Below are 21561 nucleotides of genomic sequence, written 5' to 3'. Positions count from 1 at the left end.
ATGATTAGCTTTCTATAAACAATTTTGCCTTCTGTGTACAAATTGGTATCAATGAAATAAAAAATAAAACCATATACTAGGCAAAGAATTTTATTTATCTTTGTCTCAAACTTTATTCTTAGGCTTCTTCAGCTTCATTAGCTGCAAAGAATGAATTGTATATAAGCAAAAACTGAAAAGAGCTGCAGTGTCCAGGGGCTTAGGCTTAAAAATATTAGAGATCTAGATTTTATCAGATCCATAAACAAAATTTTAAAAAGCAGTCATAATGTAAAATAGCAGCTCCCAGTAACTTCTTCAAGATTTATCTTCTTCGGAAGTTAACTCAATTCAGTTTGCTTCATTCTTGGAAGCCTCATCAAAATTCTCCACAAGATCTGGAACTTCATCATCCTCCTCCTCTCCAGTGGCAAGTGGTGCTTTTCCATCCACAGATTATTTGGGCAGAGCTTCAGCCAGTCTCCTTAAACTGGTGAGACTGTCGGCACCAAGCTGGTTTAAGATGCTGGGGAGCATTTCTGTCAGTTGCTTTGTCTCAGCGTGGCCCGTAATGGTGAAAGTGTTTGCTGCCAGAGATGCCTGAACTTTAGGGTTGTTAAAGTGGATCACTGTTCCTTGATTTGTGAACATATTCACCTCTTCAATACCAGAGATATTGTTTACCCCTAACTTCTTTAAAGAGAACTGAAGTTTTTTGTCATCTGCAGTGGCTGTTCTATGAACCACCTTCTTCTTTCTGTGAGCAGTTCCTTTCCCACCAATGCGCACTTGTGCCTGCAGTTTGGCGAGTTTCTCCTGGTTCATGATAGTTTCTTTCATCTTGTTGGAGCGGAAATGGGGCCGCGCAGGGGAATAGGGTTGGCACTCAGGTGGTCTCGGGCAGACCAGCTGAGGTTAGGCGCACACACGCGGGGACGCAAGATGGCAGCTAGAGCGCCAATGTTTTTTTGATCCAAATTCTGTTCTCTTTGCACCATCCCAAAGTGCCTCTTGTATTTTTTGAACATCTACAGTATATTAGCTCTGAAAACATGTTTGAGAAGTGCCTGGCACATAGTAGATGTTCAAAAATACTTGTTGAGTGAATGAATGAGCCAGACAAAATTTCTAGCCTTGTGATCAAATGGGGAACACAATTTACTAGGGGATGGAAACATGTAAATACACCAACTACAATCTGATATAAGTGACATAGATATGAGCCGAGTGCTGTGAGAGCACAGAATAAAGAATTGTTTGGTAGTAATATCAGATTTTAAGTAGAGGCTATGGCAGCAGATGAGTCTGGAGAGATAAGCAGGATTCAGATCCTGGAGGACCTTGTTACTATGTTATCTCTCAGATCCAGTACTTTATGCCTCATGGTAATTGAAATGCTTTTCATGTGTTGATTTAATGCTTACAGCACCCTGTAGTTCAGATGGTAAAGAATCTGCCTGCAATGCAGGAGACCCGGGTTCAATCCCCGGGTCAGGAAGATCCCCTGGAGAAGGGAATGACAACCCACTCCAGTATTCTTGTGTGGAGAATTCCATGGACAGACCATAGGGTCACAAAGTGTTGGACATGACTGAACAACTAACACACACCCTGTTATGATGTCTACAGTAAAGGTGTAGAAATCAAGACACTGATTGGTTAAGCAACTTGGCCAACATCACACAGGCTGGTACATGCCATACCTGAGCCTTCAACCTTGGCAATTTGACTGTGGAGTCTACTTCTTTAACCCCTATGCTGTGCTGCTTCTGGGGCTTCCCTGGTAGCTTAGCCGGTAAAGAATCTGCCTACAATGCAGGGGACCCCAGTTCAATTCCTGGGTTGGGAAGACCCCCTGGAGAAAGGGATAGGCTACCCACTCCAGAATTCTTGAGATTCCCTGGCAGCTCAGGTGGTGAAGAATCCACCTGCAATGTGAGAGACCTGAGTTCAATCCCTGGGTGGGGAAGATCTGCTGGAGGAGGGCACGGCAACCCACTCTAGTATTCTTGCCTGGAGAATCCCCATGGACAGAGGAGCCTGGAGGGCTAGAGTCCATGGGGTCACAAAGAGCTGGATGTGACTGAGTGACTAAGCGCAGTGTGCTGCTTCTATTAGCATATATCATGGCCACACCTCCATACCAGTACGTGCAGATCTGCTGTAGCTTCATTGTATTTCTTTGTATAGTTATAGTGTCTCTCATTTAACTGTACTGGGGGATAGTCCAACCCATCATAAGTCTTATACAGAAGCTTCTCCCACATCCTTATGGAAAAATAATCATTCACTCTCCCTTAACCACTTTTACCAGAAAAGAGCGGTCAGAAGTTTTCTTTCTTCTGAATTAGAGCAGTGGTTCTCAAAGTGTGTTCCAGGATCAGTAGCATCGGCGCCACCTGGGAGCTTGTTAGACATATAGAATCTCAAGTCTCACCCCAGGCCCAGTGAGTCAGAATCTGCATTTGGGTGATTTGTATAAACTTTCAAGTTTAAGAAGCATTGGCTGTTAGGGAATGAACTAATGAGTACTTGACTGATAGAGTTTAATTCACTTTTTGATGCCTCTGATTATAAATGTAAATATGCCCTCATTATACAAAATTTGATAAGTACAGAAAAATCTAAAGAAACAGTGGAAAAATGAATGCCTGTAGTCTCACTACCCAGAGACATCACAGTTTGCATTCTGCAACACGTCTTCTTTCTATTTTTTCTTGTTTCCTTACTTTAACCATAAATAAAGCCCAAACTCTTGATATGCTTAAACTTTAAGTACCTATAACATTTTATTAGTTTATTTGCATTACTTCATATTTTTGTGTGGTTAAAACCCAGCAATGTGTGCATTTGTGAATTTTACATTTTCAATGTTATTCCTTTGTAACAACTGTTTAAGACAATAGAATTAAGCAACATCTTAATTTTAGGCCAGATGTTCAGGGCTGCACTTTTAATCTTATAAAAACACATTTACACTTCAGTATGCTTAATTTATAGCTTGGTTTTTTAGAACTAATATATCTCATTTTCATTCCATGGTCACAATTTATATTTTTGAGTTTATAGGAAACATTCAAACTTCTTTCAAATTTCTTTATATTTTTGCAGCCTGAATTCAACAAAACTAATACTTACTACATCTTCAACCACGTTGATATTACCATTACATATCACAGTGAAAATGAAGTAGATTGGTATGTTTCAAAATTGGTTTCTGCTAGACTTGAACCCAAAAGGTAATTATAGAATATCTTTTAAATTAGTTCCATTAATTTAAAAATTAATTCAAAATGTAGAATATCTCACCAGAATTTTCATTTTTAGGATATATGTGTGATATAACCTTAGACATAAAGTTTAAAAAATCAAACAGACAATTTTATTCTCTTTTACTTATGGTAAGCATGCGAGTAACATGTAATGTGAGAAAGAACTGACAGATCTGGAAGAGAATAGCCTTATTGAGGGTGTCCTAACTCTTCCTTAGTTGCTGCCATATGACAGAGATTACGTTAAGGTTTCTGTTTGTTCAGAGGAGAATTCTAGTTCCAATGGAGTCTATTAGGCAGGTATCAGCTGGGTTTGAGAAAGAATCTGCTAGCAGTTAGAGCTCTCTAACAGTTGAATAAGCACTCTCAAGAAGTAGTGAGTAGTTAATCCCTAGATATTTGTAGGAAGAGCCTAGATGACCCAGCTCTTAGAGATTTAATAATTAAGCACCTAGCATAGTGTTTGATCCCTAGTAAGTGAATACTTAATGAATTTCAAGGGCAGTTCTGCATTGGGTAAGAGACTGGATAGGTGCAAATGATGTTCTAACTTCAAGATTCTTTGAAACTGTAGGATAAGATTGGTACTCTTCAATTAAAAGAGGGAGGGGGAATAAATCATACAGTATATCAAATCATGATCGATATGGGTAAAATATTATAAAATCTGATATATTAAGATGGAGGAAGTTATCCTTTGAGACTAAGGTGAAGTATATTAAAGGAGGTAAGTGTGGTATAGTTTTCTGAACACAGAACAAGGAATTTGGAAATTTGGATTTTAGTCTCATATCTGCTGGTTCCATTTTGGAAGTCAACCCTAAGTTCATCAAGATGGATCAGATTTCATTGTTTTTAAATCTACTAGCCTATTTTATTTTAGCCAAGGTTGTTCCGTCTGTCACAACTAATGACCAAAGGGAAAGAATAGTTAAAGAATGTACTGTACCAAGCTTTTGGCCCTGGGTACATTAACTTGATGTCTCACAGGCTCAATCTCCTCATTTACAAAAGGAGGGGACTGAATTAGGGGTTTTTAATATAGATTCTGATGCATCAAACCCAGTTTTTATTGATGTGTATTTTTCTGGGTAAAAGGGTCCATATATTTAATTAGATAAACAAGACCCCAAAAGATGAAGAACATTGGTACTTTCCAACTCTGATTTATCTTTGTAAAAAGATATTCTTTTGGAAATTAGTGGCTATGTTAAAATTTTTTGAAGATTTATTTCATAAGGTATTGCAGATAGAAAATAAAAGAAAGATTAAAAGGATCAGGGCGTGTTTATCATTAACAGGATAAACAGAGCTACCCAGAGAGGCCAGGGAATACTAACCATTGTCAAGGGCAATCACCCATGCTTCTTTGTGTATGTCACTTCTGATAAGTAGGAATAGGATTTTGGGTTCATGGACTGTGAGATCTGACTCAGAATGGCTGCTTCTGTTGAAAGTCATTTGGGTAGAAAGGTAGTTAACATACGAAGTATGATATAGGAAGCTATCTCATCAGCTATATGAAAATCAAATTTAGTGCTTACAGGCACATTTCATATTCTCAGACTTAGAGTAAAAAAAAGTCAAGAAAATCATTTTCTAGAGCTGTATTTATCTATCCTGCCCATAGTCATCACTTATATATGCATGCAATAAAACTTTTATCTAATCACAGGAAAGCTCATTTATTTGGTCCCCCTGAGAATAAGGACTGTGTTAAAATTCATCTTTTTCAGAACTGGGCATTCTGCTCAAGGTCATAGATGTGAATTAGGCCTAATGGTTTTCTAAGTCTAAAGTCTTGTGTTTTCTTTCAGGTACTGTACCCTGTTAATTTCCCTAATGGTTGCCATAGTTGATTATCTCTTTTTCCTTAAAAACACCTGCTGCATTGGCTTTTGGGTTACCACTTTCCTGGTTTTCTCTTGTCTCACTGGTTGCTCATCAGTCTTCCAAATTCTCCAACCTCTCTCTCTCTCTCTTTTTTTTTTGTTTTTTGTTTTTGTTTTTGGGTTTACCACATGGTTTGTGGGATTTTAGTCCTCCAACCAGGGGTTGAACCCGAGTCATAACCACTGGACTGCCAGGGAAGTCCCTCTTTCCTCCAACCTCTTAATATCAGAGGGCTCCAGAATTCAGTATTTGAGCTCTGCCTCTTTATTTATACTCACCTTGGTGATCTGACCCTGTCTCCTGGCATCAGATACCACAGTGACACTTAGGTCTCTGTGTGTGTGCTCAGTTGCTTCAGTCATGTCCAACTCTTTGCTACTCTATGGACCATAGCCCACCAGTCTTCTCTGTCCATGGGTTTCTTCAGGCACGAATACTGGAGAGGGTTGTCATGCCCTCCTCCAGGGGCTCTTCCTGACCTAGGATCAAACCCATGTCTACTGTGTCTCCTGCATTGGCAGGCAGATTCTTTACCACTAATGCCACCTGGGAAGCCCCTCTTAGGTCTCTAGACTTGTATATTTAGCTGACTATTTGCCACTTGGATGTCTAATAGTCATTTCCAACTTAACATGTCCCCAAATAATCTTCTAATCTTCCTTCCAAACCCACTTCTTTTGTTGTCTTCTCCATCTCAGTAGATGGCAACTATATCCTTCTAGTTGCCCAGATCCCCAAACCATGAAATCACTCTTGATTTCTCTTTATCATTCTTCCCTCATACCCTATATCTGGTCTAATCCTTTAGTATATCATGTGGCTCTGGCTTTTTTTTTTTTTTTTCTGGGCAGCACCATATGGCTTGTGGAATCTTAGTTACTAGACCAGGGATGGAACCCATGCTCCCTGTGATGGAAGCCCAGAGACCACCATGGAATTCCCCATGTGGCTCTATTTTAAAAACATATTTAGAATCCACCACTTCTCATCACCTCCAGCACTATCAGCTGGTCCAGAACATCGTCATACCTTACCTGGTTGTTGCAGAAACCTAGCTGGTTTCCTTGCTGCTACCCTTGTCTTCTCATAACCTTTTCTCAATACAGCATTCAGAGCATTCCTTTTTATTTATTTTTTTCATTTTAAACTTTTATTTTGTATTGGGGTATAGATGGTTAACAATGTTGTCATAGTTTCAGGTGAATAGTGAAGGGACTCAGCCATACATATACATGACCCTCTTAAAATTTCAGCTCGTGTCAATCCTCTACTTAGAATCTTCCAGTGACCTCCCATTTCAGAGTAAAAGTTGAAGTTGTGAAAGTGGCTTGGAAGGCCTTATACAATCCATATATAAGGCCAGTGGTTTAAAATAGGGCTTCTAACTTGATTAGAGACCTTTATAGAATTTTTACCACATAGTCTCTTATATGAAATGCAGATCTTCCCTGTACGGGGTTTAAGACCCATACTTCAGAGCATACTTGATATCCATTATCATGTAGTAATTTAATTTTTCCCTTCAGTGTGAAATGTTGACCTGTAACCTTAACAATTATGATTTCTCTAATTCATAGCTATTTTAAAATGTATTTTGGCTTTAAATAGAATATGTTTATCCTACACTTGTAAGGGCACATTATGGACCAGACAGTAAGTAGGGTTACAAGAATGAATACAAAAGATGTGCACACCAGTAACCTTTGCAGTTGTGAGTGAGTGGTTTGATTGTGCATGTATGTGTAAAGATAATAATCTCATCAGGATTGCATATTAATCTTTAGACAGAAACCACAGGGTAAACTGTATGTTGAGTTAACTAATTCAAAAATGAAGCAACATGGCTTCTCCTTTTGATTTTTCTCTCTCCCCTTTATTCTTTGATTTTTCAAGAAATGGAAGAGTCACTTTATTTCTGACCAGGCATTTGCTAGCTTCACCAGTTCTGTCTAGTTTCAAGCTTCTCTAGTTTTTGTTTTCCATCTTTGGATTTTAATAATCATTCTCTTTTTCAAACACAAAAGGTTCACATAGATATATCCTCAGGCCCTTTTATGGCTAAGCATGGCATTTTATACACAGTAGGCCCTCAGATCTCTGGGTGCTTATAAATATGATTTCTGTCTCATCTATTTGATTTTCTAACTATAGTTGAGGTTACAAGATAGGTTTTTTTTTTTAGTATATAGAAGAGAGGGATGGGATGAAAGATGAAAAATAAAGCCATTTACTAATAGAAGGATTTAAAAAAATCTATCCACAGGCAAAGAGGAAGTTCTTAAGTATTGTGTTTTGGGCAGTATATTGAGTCTATTTGAATGTTAGGGACATTTAGAAACAAGAATATTTTAAATTGTAAAGAGTTTTAAATGCAGAATATAATGAAAGGCCCATTTTTATCAGCCTGCTGTTATTACATGCCCAAAGAGCCATGAATCAGAAATTTACAATTTCAATTTGATATAAAAATTCCCTTCCCTTCCTTTTCTCCCTCTCTTTTACTAGCTATAAACATGTAGATGAAAACCATCTAACTTGCAATGGAACCCCTATGGAAATCCCTGGAGACTATACAGATAAGTTGAACATCACCTACACTTACTCTGTGAAATTTGAAGTAAGTATTCCATGCCATAATCTTACTTTTTTTTTTTTCTAAATCAAGTATATAACTATCATATGAAATGAAAATAAAGTCGCTCAGTCGTGTCCCACTCTTTGCGACCCGATGGACTGTAGCCTACCAGGCTCCGCTGTCCATGGGATTTTCCATGCAAGAGTACTGGAGTGGATTGCCATTTCCTTCTCCAGGGGATCTTCCCAACCCAGGGATCGAAGCCGGGTCTCCTGCACTGTAGGCAAACGCTTTACCGTCTGAGCCACCAGGGAAGTCTTAATATTAAAGCCTTAATTTCTATCAGTTGAAAGTTGCATAGTGCACCTTAGGAGTCCAAGAAAGAAGATAAGTTCTTTATGTTAAAACCATTCAAAGGACAATCATTACAGGAATTGCTGTATGTAATCTACTACATTTCAGGTACCTTGCCAGGTACTTTACTTAGTCTTCATATTGAGGTTTGAATGAGGTACATGGGAAACCACAGAGGTGTCACCTGGGGTTGGCAGACTGGCTGATTGCTCAAGTGAGACCTTAAAGGAAGAGTATCTTGTGGAAGAGACAAAGTCTAGTATAGTGAAAAGAGCAGACATATTGGACATTTGGACTGACCTGCAGTTCAAACTATGGCTTGGCCACTTACTAGCCACTTGTGCATAGGCAAGTCATGTGATCTCTGAGGCTCAATTTCTTCTCATGTCATTTCATCCTTATTTTCAGAATACATAAAGCCCTTAGCATGATATAGAATAGGTCCTCAACATATAACATTTATTATTATTTGTACACCTGGAATTATCCCTTTTGTGAATAGCTATTTTTATAAAGATGGTATGTATTTTTGGTAAATAAGTAGATAGACTAATAACATTCTGGTGAATAATCTATCAGCTCTTTGAAGCCCATGTTTCCCAAAGGGTTTTCTGGAAACAAGTTCCTTCATATTTTATTCATTTTAGCTTTTTTTAAATTTTAGCTTTTTATTTTAAAAGGTGTTACATGAAAAAAAAAGGATCTATGATGAGGTTACTTTGGATAATGCTAGGTTAAACAATGTTAAAACAGTGGCTTTAAGAGTATTCACTATGATAAACAGCATTGTAAATTTCCAAAAGATGATTATAACATGCAGCATTTCATATACCATGGCAGAGCTCATGGGGATATCATTTTCTGTAGGAAAATACCATGTGTGGTGCTAAAAAGTGCACAACTTAGTACAATGGGATATTATATATACCATTTTCACTTACTGTGTATGTCATGGACATTTTTCCAGGTCAATAAATACAGAGTCACCACCTTCTTTTTATTGATTGCATAGTATATTTAATGTATAGGCTGTAATTGACTTATTTAGTGCCCTATTGATAAAAATCCAAATGTCTAATTTTTAATGCTTATAAACAGTGCTTTAATTAGCATCCTTTTTTATTTGTCTGATTATCTCCTTGCATTAAATTCCTAGAAGTAGGAATTTAGGTAACAGGGTATAAACATTAAAAAGATATATTTATTTGTTTGCCTGCGCTGGGTTTTAGTTGCAGCACACAGGATCTTTGATCTTTGTTGTTGCATGCAAGATCTTTAGTTGCAGCATGTGGGATCTAGTTCCCTTATCAGAGATCAAACCCGGGACCCTGTATTGGGAGCACAGAGTCTTAGCCACTGGACCACCAGGGAAGTCCCAGGGTGTACCCATTTTGATAACACATTACCAAATTCTTCACAAAAAAGTTGCTAGGTTGTTCTCTAGCATGCTCAGCAATACTAGGTTTCTGTCAGTTTAAAAATCTTGCTTCAGAATTTTAATGCTGTGAGTATAACAAAGTGAAATAGATTCATACTAGGCAAACTCCTAAGGGTCCAATATATAAACCAGAACACCAATTTCATAATTTATTTGGAGAAATCTAAGTGCCTCATTGACCACATCATTCATGTTAGCTGGTTAGCACATCTGCCTATGATAAAGAGATATGAGAAAACAAATATAAATAGAGTAGAATAAGTAGAAAGTTTCTTGATGAACATAGGACCCCAGAGAAAAAGGAAATCAAGTATTAAAAGATGTTATTCATATGGCACATGGACCAGATGTTCATATTCATGGGTCAGATACTCTTAGCCTTAGTATTAGAGGTACTTCTCCAGAAAATGAACACTGGGGCTTTCCTTTCATAGGGAAAACTTTTTATCACTATGTAGGTATATGTATTTCTCTTTATGGTTTTTCTTAAAGACTATGTGACATATTTTTGATTCAGCTTTGATTATACTTGATTTTATACAAGGCTTATTTCTTATAGCTTTGGATGTGCTTTCCTGAGACAAAACCCTAATCACCTTATTTGGGATCAGGTCTCAAATCTCTTTGAACACTTACAAATTGTGCTTGGTTTGTGTCATTTCTATAGATGGCCTGACAGCCATTATAACACAATTCTTCCTAATCTCATTCTCAAAGCAATTCCAGTTTGGGGATGCCTTGCTTTTGTCCCTATGTATCACCTAGAGTGGTTATCTCCATTTTATAAATGAGGATCCTGAAGCCCAGCGAGCTGAAGTAATTTTCTCCAGATCATAGCTAGCAGGAGGTGGAAGTGATATTCAAACTCAGGTCTGTTTGGCCCCAAACTCATAGTTTTTCCACTATTCCATTCTCGCTTTCTATATTAAAGGTCTATTATATTTTCTGCCTACAGAGTTACTGTAAAGAAAATGAGAAGCGTTTATGTTAGAGAGGTATGTGTGTACTTTGAGTCATCCAGCTAGAGGTCAGGATTACTTGATCCTACATCCTGCAGTTTACCCAAAATACAATTGGTGAAAACAGGCAATTTACCAGTCCAATAAGTATAGTCCAGTCTTCTAATCTCTGGATGAAACACAGAAGTGTAATCTGGGAAAAGGAATGAAGTACACCCTGAAGAAATTAAAATAACCTTTTCCTAGTGATTGAAAATAGTATTCCAACTCCAAGCTATTATCAGAAGTAGATTGAAGAGTGGAAGCTCTTATACATTTTTATCACTTACCAATTGGCTATTAAAATTAAGTGTAGGATGGTAACAGGCTTATTTGTGGTGATCATTTTGAAATGTATAGAAATATTGAATCACTATGTTGTGTAACAAGAACTGACAGAGTTGTAGGTCAATTATACTTCAAAAACAAACTCAGAGAAAGAGATTAGATTTGTGGTTACTAGAAGCAGGGGATGAGGGGAGGGAGGAATTAAATAATGGTGGCCATAACTACAAACTTGGAGTTATAAGATAAATAAGTGCTAGGGATATAATGTACATCATGATAAATATAATTAATGCTGTATGTTATATATGAAAGTTGGGAGTAAATCCTAGGAGTTCTGATCATAAGGAAAACATATTTTTTAATTTCTTTAATTTTGTATCTATGTGAGGTGATGGATGCTCACTAAACCTATTCTGGTCATGATTTCATGACATATGTTAAGTCCCATCATTATGCTGTACACCTTAAATGTATACAGTGCTGTACATCAATTATACTCAGTAAAACTGGAAGAAAAAAATAATAAAATAAAAAAAAATTAAGTGTAAGAATGCTTATGTTTACAGGAAATGTCAAGAGAAAGCACATCTAAACTGAAGTTTAGACTCAAGCCAGAGGCCTATATGGTATGGTGTTAGTGGTCTGTCTGCCTGTTAGGAAGCAACTGCGGCAGTCAAAAGAGCTAAAGTGCAAGTTTAGATGCAGCTATAGCATATGGGGCTTTTGGGGGAATTGCCTTATTTGGGGTTAGGTCTCAACTTCTTGTTCTTTAACTTTCCTTAATCCTGGGAGCTATTTCAGAAGAGGAATTTTCCTTCCCATTGAAACTCATTTAAGGTGCTTAGAAGGCCTGTGGCTTCCAGATGTGGTACAATGGAAGGAACCAGACAAACCCAAGGTCTGAATCCTGGCTTTGACATTTCTTAGCTGTGTGAACTTGGGCAGGTTACACTGAGCCTATATTTCCTGATCTGTAAAGTGGGGATAAAATAGTCACCTCATGTGATTGCTAGCAGAGATAAGTGAACAAACATGAAATATTTAGCACAGCTCCTAGCCAGTAAGTAGACACACAGGGTTTCCTATCAGACACAGGACCGCTTGCTTTACAAATGTCTTATACAAAAGTAGCTCATAGGTGCAGAGTACACTTATACAGTGAGAATACACTAAGCCACAAGATTCTTTTTTTGCCTTTACTTAATTGCTTTTAACCACAATATTCTGTATCTGAACACCAGAAAGTTGCTGTTACAGTTGTGGGGAGGGTGCCAGGAAGAGTGGTTATGAATATCTCTGATGGTGCTGTTTCTTTATTTTCTGTCTTGGGTTGAAAATGTTTGTGTTTTTTAAAAATTTTTTTACCCAGTGATAATCGTACGTATCAACATGTCCCAAAGTGCATTCCCAAGAATGCTAGTCAAATAAGTTTGGAAAATGCTACTTTCTACTGTCTGCTTTTGTAGCTTCACAAAGCACATGAGTGTTTGATGTTTTTTAGTTGCTATGTTGGACTCTTTTCAACCTCATGGACTGTAGCCCACTGGGTTCCTCTGTCCATGGGATTTCCCAGGCAAGAATACTGGAGTGGGTTGCCATTTTCTTCTCTAGGAGACCTGCCCGACTCCAGGATCAAACTCACACTCCTGCTTGGTAGGCAGATTTTTTTTACCGCTGAATCACCTCTGAAGCCCACATGGGTGTTTTAAAGTCTCCTAATAGAGAAACCTCTGACGGAGTCTAACTCAACAGTTTAGAATCATCTTTGACTATGGAGTACTAGTCTGGAGTAACATTTATATCCCACTGCAGATTCTACTTTGTGTACACTAGGTGTATATGGTTGTTGTGTCTTATAGTAGCTTACAAGATTCTATTAAACCAGAAATTTTTACTTTTTAAATTAAAAAAAATTATTGAACTATAGTTGATATACAATATCACGTAAGTTTCAGGTGTACAGCACAGAGATTCAGTTACACACACACACACACATATATTCTTTTTTAGATTCTTTCCCCTTATAGGTTATTATATAATAGCGAGTATAATTTCCTGTGCTATTTAGTAGGTCCTTGTCAGTTGTTTTAAGTAAAAAAAAAAAAAAATTATAGTAGTAATTCATGTTCATTGTAAAAATATAGAAAGATCACAAAATGAAAATAAAAGTCATTTAGAATACCACTGTGTGCTGAAAACCACCATGAAAATTTTGGTGTATGGAATTAAGAGATAATTCTGAAATCAGACAGCTGGGTTTGAATTCCTGTTTTTTACCACTACTTACTACACTAGATCTTGCCTACCATTTACTTATCTCTTCAATCTTCAGTTTCTTCATTTGTAAAACGGGGTCGATAATAGTAATTATCTACATCACATGGATGAAATTTAAACAAGGAAATATAACTAAAGGCACGTGGTATAGTTTCTGACACAAAGAAGGAGCTCAAACAACGCTTGCTACTAGCAGTATCCTTAGGTTGTGAGAATCGGATGAGCTACATTGTTTCGTAACCTGCCCTTTTAACTTAACCATATAATGTAAACACTTGCCATATGATTAAATTTTCTTCTGCATTATTTAAATGTAAACTTGGTGAGATTATATTATTTTAAATTTAATATTATGAAAATTAAAGTTCAATTCTCTACAATAAATCATATTGAACCTATAACATAGCTTTCAGTGGAAAATGAGCAGCTGTGTACTTAATTATCATTTATCGAATTGCTTCAGTGGGAATGACAGAATTTGAAAATAAGTCTCTTTTTCTGGATTTCCCTGGTGGTTCAGTGGTTAGGACTTCTTGCTTCCAATGCAGGGGGCACAGGTTCAGTCCCTGTTCGGGGAATTAAGATCCCACATGCCAGACAGTGCAGTAAAGAGAGAAAAAAAAGAAAATAAGTTTCCTTTCATCCTCCAACTAAATAATTGATTCAGGTCAATAATTGATTAAAGGATATTAAAACTGTAGATGACTGAGTGCTGGAGAAACTGGGTTATTCTCACAGTGACAAAGTAGCACTCCACAGATTATTTTCTAATTGTAAATTGGAACATATAAAAATAAATGGATAAAATAAATGTGATAAATAGGAATTCATACTGATCTCTCTGACCTCAGTGGTCATGCTAGCCTTCTCCCCTTGCTGATCTGTAACTTCTTTCTCCGATATTGAGAAACCTGGCTCCCATTATCCACAAGTTCAGTTCAGTTGCTCAGTCGTGTCCTACTCTTTGCGACCCCATGAACCACAGCACACCAGGCCTCCCTGTCCATCACCAACTCCTGGAGTCCACCCAAACCCATGTCCATCGAGTTGGTGATGCCATCCAACCATTTCATCCTCTGTTGTCCCCTTCTCCTCCCACCCTCAATCTTTCCTAGCGTCAGGGTCTTTTCAAATGAGTCAGCTCTTCACATCAGGTGGCCAAAGTATTGGAGTTTCAGCTTCAACATCAGTCCTTCCAATGAACACCCAGGACTGATCTCCTTTAGGATGGACTGGTTGGATCTCCTTGCAGTCCAAGGGACTCTCAAGAGTCTTCTCCAACACCACAGTTCAAAAGCATCAATTCTTTTGCGCTCAGCTTTCTTTATAGTCCAACTCTCACATCCATACACTGGAAAAACCACAGCCTTGACTAGATGGACCTTTGTTGACAAAGTAATGTCTCTGCTTTTTAATATGCTGCCTAGGTTGGTCATAACTTTCTTCCTAAGGAGTAAGTGTCTTTTAATTTCATGGCTGCAATCACCATCTGCAGTGATTTTGGAGCCCAGAAAAATAAAGTCAGCCACTGTTTCTACTGTTTTCCCATCTATTTGCCATGAAGTGATGAGACTGGATGCCATGATCTTCATTTTTTGAATGTTGAGCTTTAAGCCAACTTTTTCATATGAGTTTATATAATGATTTTGTTCAGAAGTTACTGAAGGATGGGACCATAATGATTAATATTTGAATGAAGACCTTTTATTCATCTGTTTATATAACAAATATTTTTGAGGGTCTGTTATGTTCTTGGGCTTCTCTGGTGGCTTGGCAGTAATGCAATGCAGGAGACATAAGAATTACACTTAGAAGAAAGGGAAGATGTAAATCTAGTCCAGTATTATTGATGTCTCTAGTTGGTGACATGGTGCTTCCCTGGTGGCTCAGTGGTAAAGAGTCTGCCAGCCAATGTGGGAGATGCAGGTTCGATCCCTGGGTCAGGAATCCCTGGAGGAGGGCATGACAACCCACTCCAGTATTCTTGCCTGGGGCATCCCATGGACAGGAGCCTGGCGGGCTACAACTGTTTGACACAGAGTTGGACACAACTGAGCGACTTGGCATGCATGATTATGTGCCTAGCATGGGAATTTTTATAAAGTACCTAGTTTAACTTTATTTTTCATACTTAACTTTGAAGGCAGGTATTTTAAATCTCCATTTTTTTTCGCCTCTTGGCTTGCAGAATCTTAGTTCCCCGATCAGGGATTGAACCCAGGCCACAGAAGTGAAAGTGCTGAGTCCTAACCACTGGACCACCTTTAAATCTTCATTTTATAGACTATAAAACCGAGACTCATAAAGTCACTTGCCCAAGGTCACAAATGTAAAGGATTATAAATCTAGATTAAGTTGGCTATAGAATCCAGGCTCCTGAAACAGCCACTTTAATGGTGTGAGTTTATTTTTATTTTCTATCTCTTTATTTTTTGGCATGTGGAATCTTGCTTCCCTGACTGCCAGGGAAGTCCCCAAGGTATGAGTTTACAATGGGCAGGAACTATGCCTGGGAACAAAGGGTGGTGACGGGAGGGCTTTACAGACAGCCCCCAGGGGAGGGTGGGGCTCTGGTGGGAAGACAGTGTCTAGAGGCCAGCAGGCCCTGGGGCATCCAGAAGGCGAGGCCCTGGGGGGCTGGTGGAGGGGCTGGATTGGTTCCCAGAAGCCCCAGGGTTCTGGTGGGCAGGGGAGGCCAGATCCCACCATCCAGGCCCAGGCTGGGAAGAACTCCCAGGTGCTAGGAAGGCTTTTTAAGAGAGAGGCCTTGAGCTAGTCCTTGAAGGATGCTGAGGATGGTTTGGATAGCATGGGTAGAATGTGCAAGGCATTTTGGGAAAGGTCACAGACTGAGTTAAAAGACCTGGAATTTAGGAATTTGGAGGGGGGCTAGAGGAAGGGCTTTCCAGGTGAGAATGTAGTGTAAGTGGGGAACAGTGAATAGATTTGTCTGAAAGAAATTTTTTCATTTGTTTATTCACTCAGCAGTAGGTAATAAGTGCATCTTAGGTGCCAGATGTTAAGTCCTGGGTATATAAAGGCCAAAAAGATTCAGTATAACACCCGAGACTTTAATCGTTTATATGTAAACAGTATTTGTAGAAAGGTTAGAAAGATACATTTGAGAAACATTTTGAATGGCCTTGAATGCCGGGCTAAGGTATTTTTACTCATCATATTTTACTTTAGAAAACTTACTGTTTATAGTTCAGTTCAGTTACAGTTCAGTCGCTCAGTCGTGTCCGACTCTTTGCGACCCCATGAATCGCAGCACGCCAGGCCTCCCTGTCCATCACCAACTCCCGGAGTTCACTCAGACTCACGTCCATGGGAGTCAGTGATGCCATCCAGCCATCGCATCCTGGGTCATCCCCTTTTCCTCCTGCCCCCAATCCCTCCCAGCATCAGAGTCTTTTCCAATGAGTCAACTCTTCGCATGAGGTGGCCAACGTACTGGAGCTTCAGCTTTAGCATCATTCCTTCCAAAGTAATCCCAGGGTTGATCTCCTTCAGAATGGACTGGTTGGATCTCCTTGCAGTCCAAGGGACTCTCAAGAGTCTTCTCCAACACCACAGTTCAAAAGCATCAATTCTTCGGTGCTCAGCCTTCTTCACAGTCCAACTCTCACATCCATACATGACCACAGGAAAAACCATAGCCTTGACTAGACGGACCTTTGTTGGCAAAGTAATATCTCTGCTTTTGAATATGCTATCTAGGTTGGTCATAACTTTTCTTCCAAGGAGTAGCGTCTTTTAATTTCATGGCTGCAGTGATTTTGGAGCCCCCCCAAAAAAAGTCTGGCACTGTTTCCACTGTTTCCCCATCTATTTCCCATGAAGTGATGGGACCGGATGCCATGATCTTCATTTTCTGAATGTTGAGCTTTAAGCCAACTTTTTCACTCTCCTCTTTCACTTTCATCAAGAGGCTTTTTAGCTCCTCTTCACTTTCTGCCTTAAGGGTGGTGTCATCTGCGTATCTGAGGTTATTGATATTTCTCCCGGCAATCTTGATTCCAGCTTTTGTTTCTTCCAGTCCAGCGTTTCTCATGATGTACTCTGCATATAAGTTAAATAAGCAGGGTGACAATATACAGCCTTGACGTACTCCTTTTCCTATTTGGAACCAGTCTGTTGTTCCATGTCCAGTTCTAACTGTTGCTTCCTGACCTGCATACAGATTTCTCAAGAGGCAGGTTAGGTGGTCTGGTATTCCCATCTCTTTCAGAATTTTCCACAGTTTCTTGTGATCCACACAGTCAAAGGCTTTGGCATAGTCAATAAAGCAGAAATAGATGTTTTTCTGGAACTCTCTTGCTTTTTCCGTGATCCAGTGGTTGTTGGCAATTTGATCTCTGGTTCCTCTGCCTTTTCTAAAACCATCTTGAACATCAGGGAGTTCATGGTTTACGTATTGCTGAAGCCTGGCTTGGAGAATTTTGAGCATTACTTTACTAGCATGTGAGATGAGTGCAATTGTGCAGTAGTTTGAGCATTCTTTGGCATTGCCTTTCTTTGGAATTGGAATGAAAACTGACCTTTTCCAATCCTGTGGCCACTGCTGAGTTTTCCAAATTTGCTGGCATATTGAGTGCAGCACTTTCACAGCATCATCTTTCAGGATTTGAAATAGCTCAACTGGAATTCCATCACCTCCACTAGCTTTGTTTGTAGTGATGCTTTCTAAGGCCCACTTGACTTCACATTCCAAGATGTCTGGCTCTAGATTAGTGATCACATCATCACGATTATCTGGGCCGTGAAGATCTTTTTTGTACAGTTCTTCCATGTATTCTTGCCACCTCTTCTTAATATCTTCTGCTTCTGTTAGGTCCAGACCATTTCTGTCCTTTATCGAAGATTTTTTTGATTTTACTCTAATCACATTAATTTTAGCTATGTATCTGTGTATGTGAGTTATATAAGCTTTAGCTGTGGGCTGGCTTGAGACCCTAGCCACATATATAGATTTTTTTTTTTTTTGCAAGATGCATTCCTGATTTTCAGGCACCATGGACCAATAACTGAATTTGAGAATCAGAGAATTTTGGTACTGGTTTACTTCAAACTCATACTTGACTTTGAGCAAGTTCATTTTCTTTTCTGTACTTCACTTTCCCCATAGTAATGTGAGGGAATGGAGCTGAATCAGTAGTTCTCAACCCTATCAGATTAATATCTTCTTTTAATAACAAATATTTTATCCTTCTCCCTTTACTCTTGTAAAATAATTTTAATAGATACTAGATAATTAGACTTGTATTACACATCATTTCAAGAGACATCAGTATAACACTACAACTATAATATAAAGGAGAAATAAAAAATTACTTTTTAATAAGATATATTTCAGTCATTGTTAGATGCTTGCACCTATGTGTATTCATGCATGTGTGCATGCTCAGTCATGTCCCACTCTATGGGACCCTATGGACTACATACAGCCTACCAGGTTCTTTGGTCCATGGGATTTTCCTGGCAAGAATGCTGGAGTAGATTGCAATTTCCTCCTCCAGGGACCTATGTGTATAATCATTGTAAATATGATATATATGAATACAGATGAATATGAGACTATTGTATATTGGTGGCTCAAATATCACATCTTTCTAAAGGATGCCATGATTTTCTGAAATGTTGATCAATTTTAATAAAGTTTCAAGCCAAACAATACCGTTTTCCCTCAATTTACATGGTAGTTGCATTCCTGGGGGAAAAATAAATGTATATTAACTTGCCTGCTAATGCAGCAGATGCTGGAGACAAGAGTTCGATCCCTTGGTCAGGAAGAGCCCCTGGAGGAGCGTATGGGAACCAACTCCAGTATTCTTGCCTGGAGATTCACATGGACAGAGAAGCCTGGTGGGTCACGGTCCATAGGGTCACAAAGAGTTGGACACGACTGAAAAGATTTAGCACACAAAAATATTTTAATTGTAAACTGAAGTTAGAATCTAGCTGCAGATAATCATAAGCAGTTTTTCACTCACATAAATGGCGGATGGGGGCTTTTGGAAATTGTTCTCAATTCTTTGTGTGGGTCTTGGCATTCTACTATGCTTCTAATTCTAGTAGTATCCTCGCGTCATTTCATTATGTCCCCTAGAGGGTGCTGTTCTCCCTGTTGAAAACAACTAGACTAAAAGAAGCTCTAGTTGCCTGCCCCTTGATTCTTTGATTCCCTGCAGGTGTTTTTACTGAGTGAAACCCATCATATACTGGGTCCTGAATCAAGAACTCTCATCTATATTTCTGCCTTTGCTTCTTGTGATTTCATTAGAAAGAGCATTAAAGACCTGCCTACCTCATATGCTTTTATGTCTTATAAAATATTTTGAAACTCTGGGATGTAAAGATGCAGAATAATTAATTTTAAATGGATTTAAAAAATGGGTTCCACCATTTAGTTATCTTTTTACATTTGTCATTTTGTCTCAAATGTGCCTTAGGATTTTAAAATAATTTCTTATTGTCTTATGGAGGAGGAATATGTGTTGTGGACTGTTATTTCCAGCAGATGGCAATGTTTGGTGCAAAAACTACTTGATTTAACAACTGCAGATTTTCTAGGCTCTCTTTGTACTTAAAAGCCAAATTTCATCATGTATATTTCAAAGTATCTCTTTTCTTTACATTTTATTTTTTCTTCCAGTTTTATTGAGCTATAATTGATATACACCATGGTATGAGTTTAGGGGCTTCCCAGGTGGTGCAGTGGTAAAGAATTCTTCTGCCAATGCAGGAGATGCAAGAGATGTGATTCAATCCCTTTGTCAGGAAAATCCCCTGAAGGAGGGCATGCCAACCCACTCGAGTATTCTTGCCTGGGAAATGCCATGGACCGAGCAGTCTGGTGGGCTACGGTCCCATAGGGTCACAGAGTTGGACACAACTGAGCGACTGAGCACTGTATGAGTTTAAGGTGTACAGCATTATGGTTTGACTTATGTCATGAAATGATGATCACAATACATTTAGTGGACAATCATCATCTCATATAGATACAAAATTAAAGAAATAGCAAAGCAATATTTTTTCCTTGTGATGAGAACTCTTGGGATTTACTCTTAACAACTTTCATATGTAACATACAGCAGTGTTAATTATATTTAACATGTTGTACATTACATCCCTAGTACTTGTTTACCTCATAACTGGAAATTTGTCCCTTTGACCACCTTCATCTAATTCCCCTTCTCCCCATTTCCACCTCTGGTAACTACAAATATGATCCCTTTTTCTGTGGATTTATTTGTTTGTTGGTTTTGAAGTATAATTAACTTACAATACTATGTTAGTTCTTGTTTGTTATAAAACAGTGATCTGATATTCCTATCCATTTTAAAATGATCACCACGATAAGTCTAGTTACCATCTGTCACCATACAGAGGTATTACATAATCATTGACTAGATTCCTCACCCTGTACATTTCATACTTGTGACTCATTTATTTTGCAACTGGAAGTTTGGACCTTTTAATTTCCCTCACTTATTTCACTCCTTGTTAAAAGGCTTGATATGTGTTAACTTGCTTAAGGCAGTGGACAGTAGTCTGGTGAAGAAATGCATGCAATTCAAATTTTGACAAATTAAGTCATACTTTGGTATAATAACAATATTTTAATAATAAAATGGCTAAGACAAATCCTTTCATGCAATGAATATCTATCCCTGAATTTGTCAGTCTGTAAATTCAGATTTTCTAAAAATAATTTAGAAACAATTTCATACTACAGAAAAATTGCTAAAATAACACAAAGAACTCTTGTAGTCCCTTTAACTAGATACTCCAATGTTTAACATTTTACTTCATTTGCTCCATTGTTCGCTCTTCTCTCTGTGTCCATTATCATTAGTCTTTCTGTGAATCCTTTGAGAGCTAGATGTTGTCTCATCACCCCTAAATCTGCCAGAGTGTCTTTCCCTAAAACAAGTATTCAACTGTGCAAACCAGGAGTCAATATTGGCATTACAGCATTACATTACCATCTGATTCATATCTATCCATTCAGATTTCACCAGCTGGCCAACAATGTCACTTTCCCCCTTTCTAGTTTAGTATCGTTTCCAGGATTACATGTTATATTTAGTTTTTGATCTCCAATCAGGGCCAGTTCTTCAGTCTTTCATTATGTTTCATATTCTTGAAAATTTTGAAGAGTACAGACCTTACATTCTGTAGGATGACCATCAACCTGGGTCTGTCTGATGGTTCTTCATGACCAGGCTCAGGCCATGGATTCTCAACAGGAAGACTGCAAAATGATACCTCACATCAGTAGATACAAAATGTCAACCTGACCTTTCATAGATGATGTTCATCATGAACACTGAGTCATCAGGTGTTAGCTAAAGTCTACTGGTGAATTAAAAGTCATTTTAATTAAAATCCATCATTTCCATTTTTTTTAAAAGCAGAGTACATTGACTTTCTTTATACCTATCCCCCACACTTCACAAAAAAACATAGATACCTAATTTT

The 21561-nt window shown here is 38.3% G+C and overlaps 1 protein-coding gene and 1 pseudogene across 7 annotated transcripts in view; one reads left to right on the top strand and one right to left on the bottom strand.

Moving 5' to 3' along the window:
* LOC138930436 (transmembrane 9 superfamily member 2-like) overlaps positions 1 to 21561 on the top strand; it is an 83677-nt gene that overhangs the window by 18247 nt on the left and 43869 nt on the right. For 5 of the 7 annotated variants that reach the window (XM_070290666.1, XM_070290662.1, XM_070290664.1 and 2 more), the window contains exons 6-7: positions 3091 to 3218; positions 7650 to 7761. The exons of the other annotated variants lie outside the window; for them this stretch is intronic. In XM_070290666.1, coding sequence (XP_070146767.1) covers positions 3091 to 3218; positions 7650 to 7761 — 240 coding nt within the window. The remainder of the gene's footprint in view (positions 1 to 3090; positions 3219 to 7649; positions 7762 to 21561) is intronic. 7 annotated transcript variants of the gene reach the window in all.
* Positions 259 to 867, bottom strand: LOC138930435 (transcription factor BTF3 pseudogene; annotated as a pseudogene).

This window comes from Ovis canadensis, chromosome X (genome assembly GCF_042477335.2).
Source record: "Ovis canadensis isolate MfBH-ARS-UI-01 breed Bighorn chromosome X, ARS-UI_OviCan_v2, whole genome shotgun sequence".
Classification (NCBI taxonomy): Eukaryota; Metazoa; Chordata; class Mammalia; order Artiodactyla; family Bovidae; genus Ovis; species Ovis canadensis.
The sequence above is the reverse complement of the archived record's forward strand: the minus strand, read 5'-3'. Positions and strand labels throughout refer to the sequence as shown.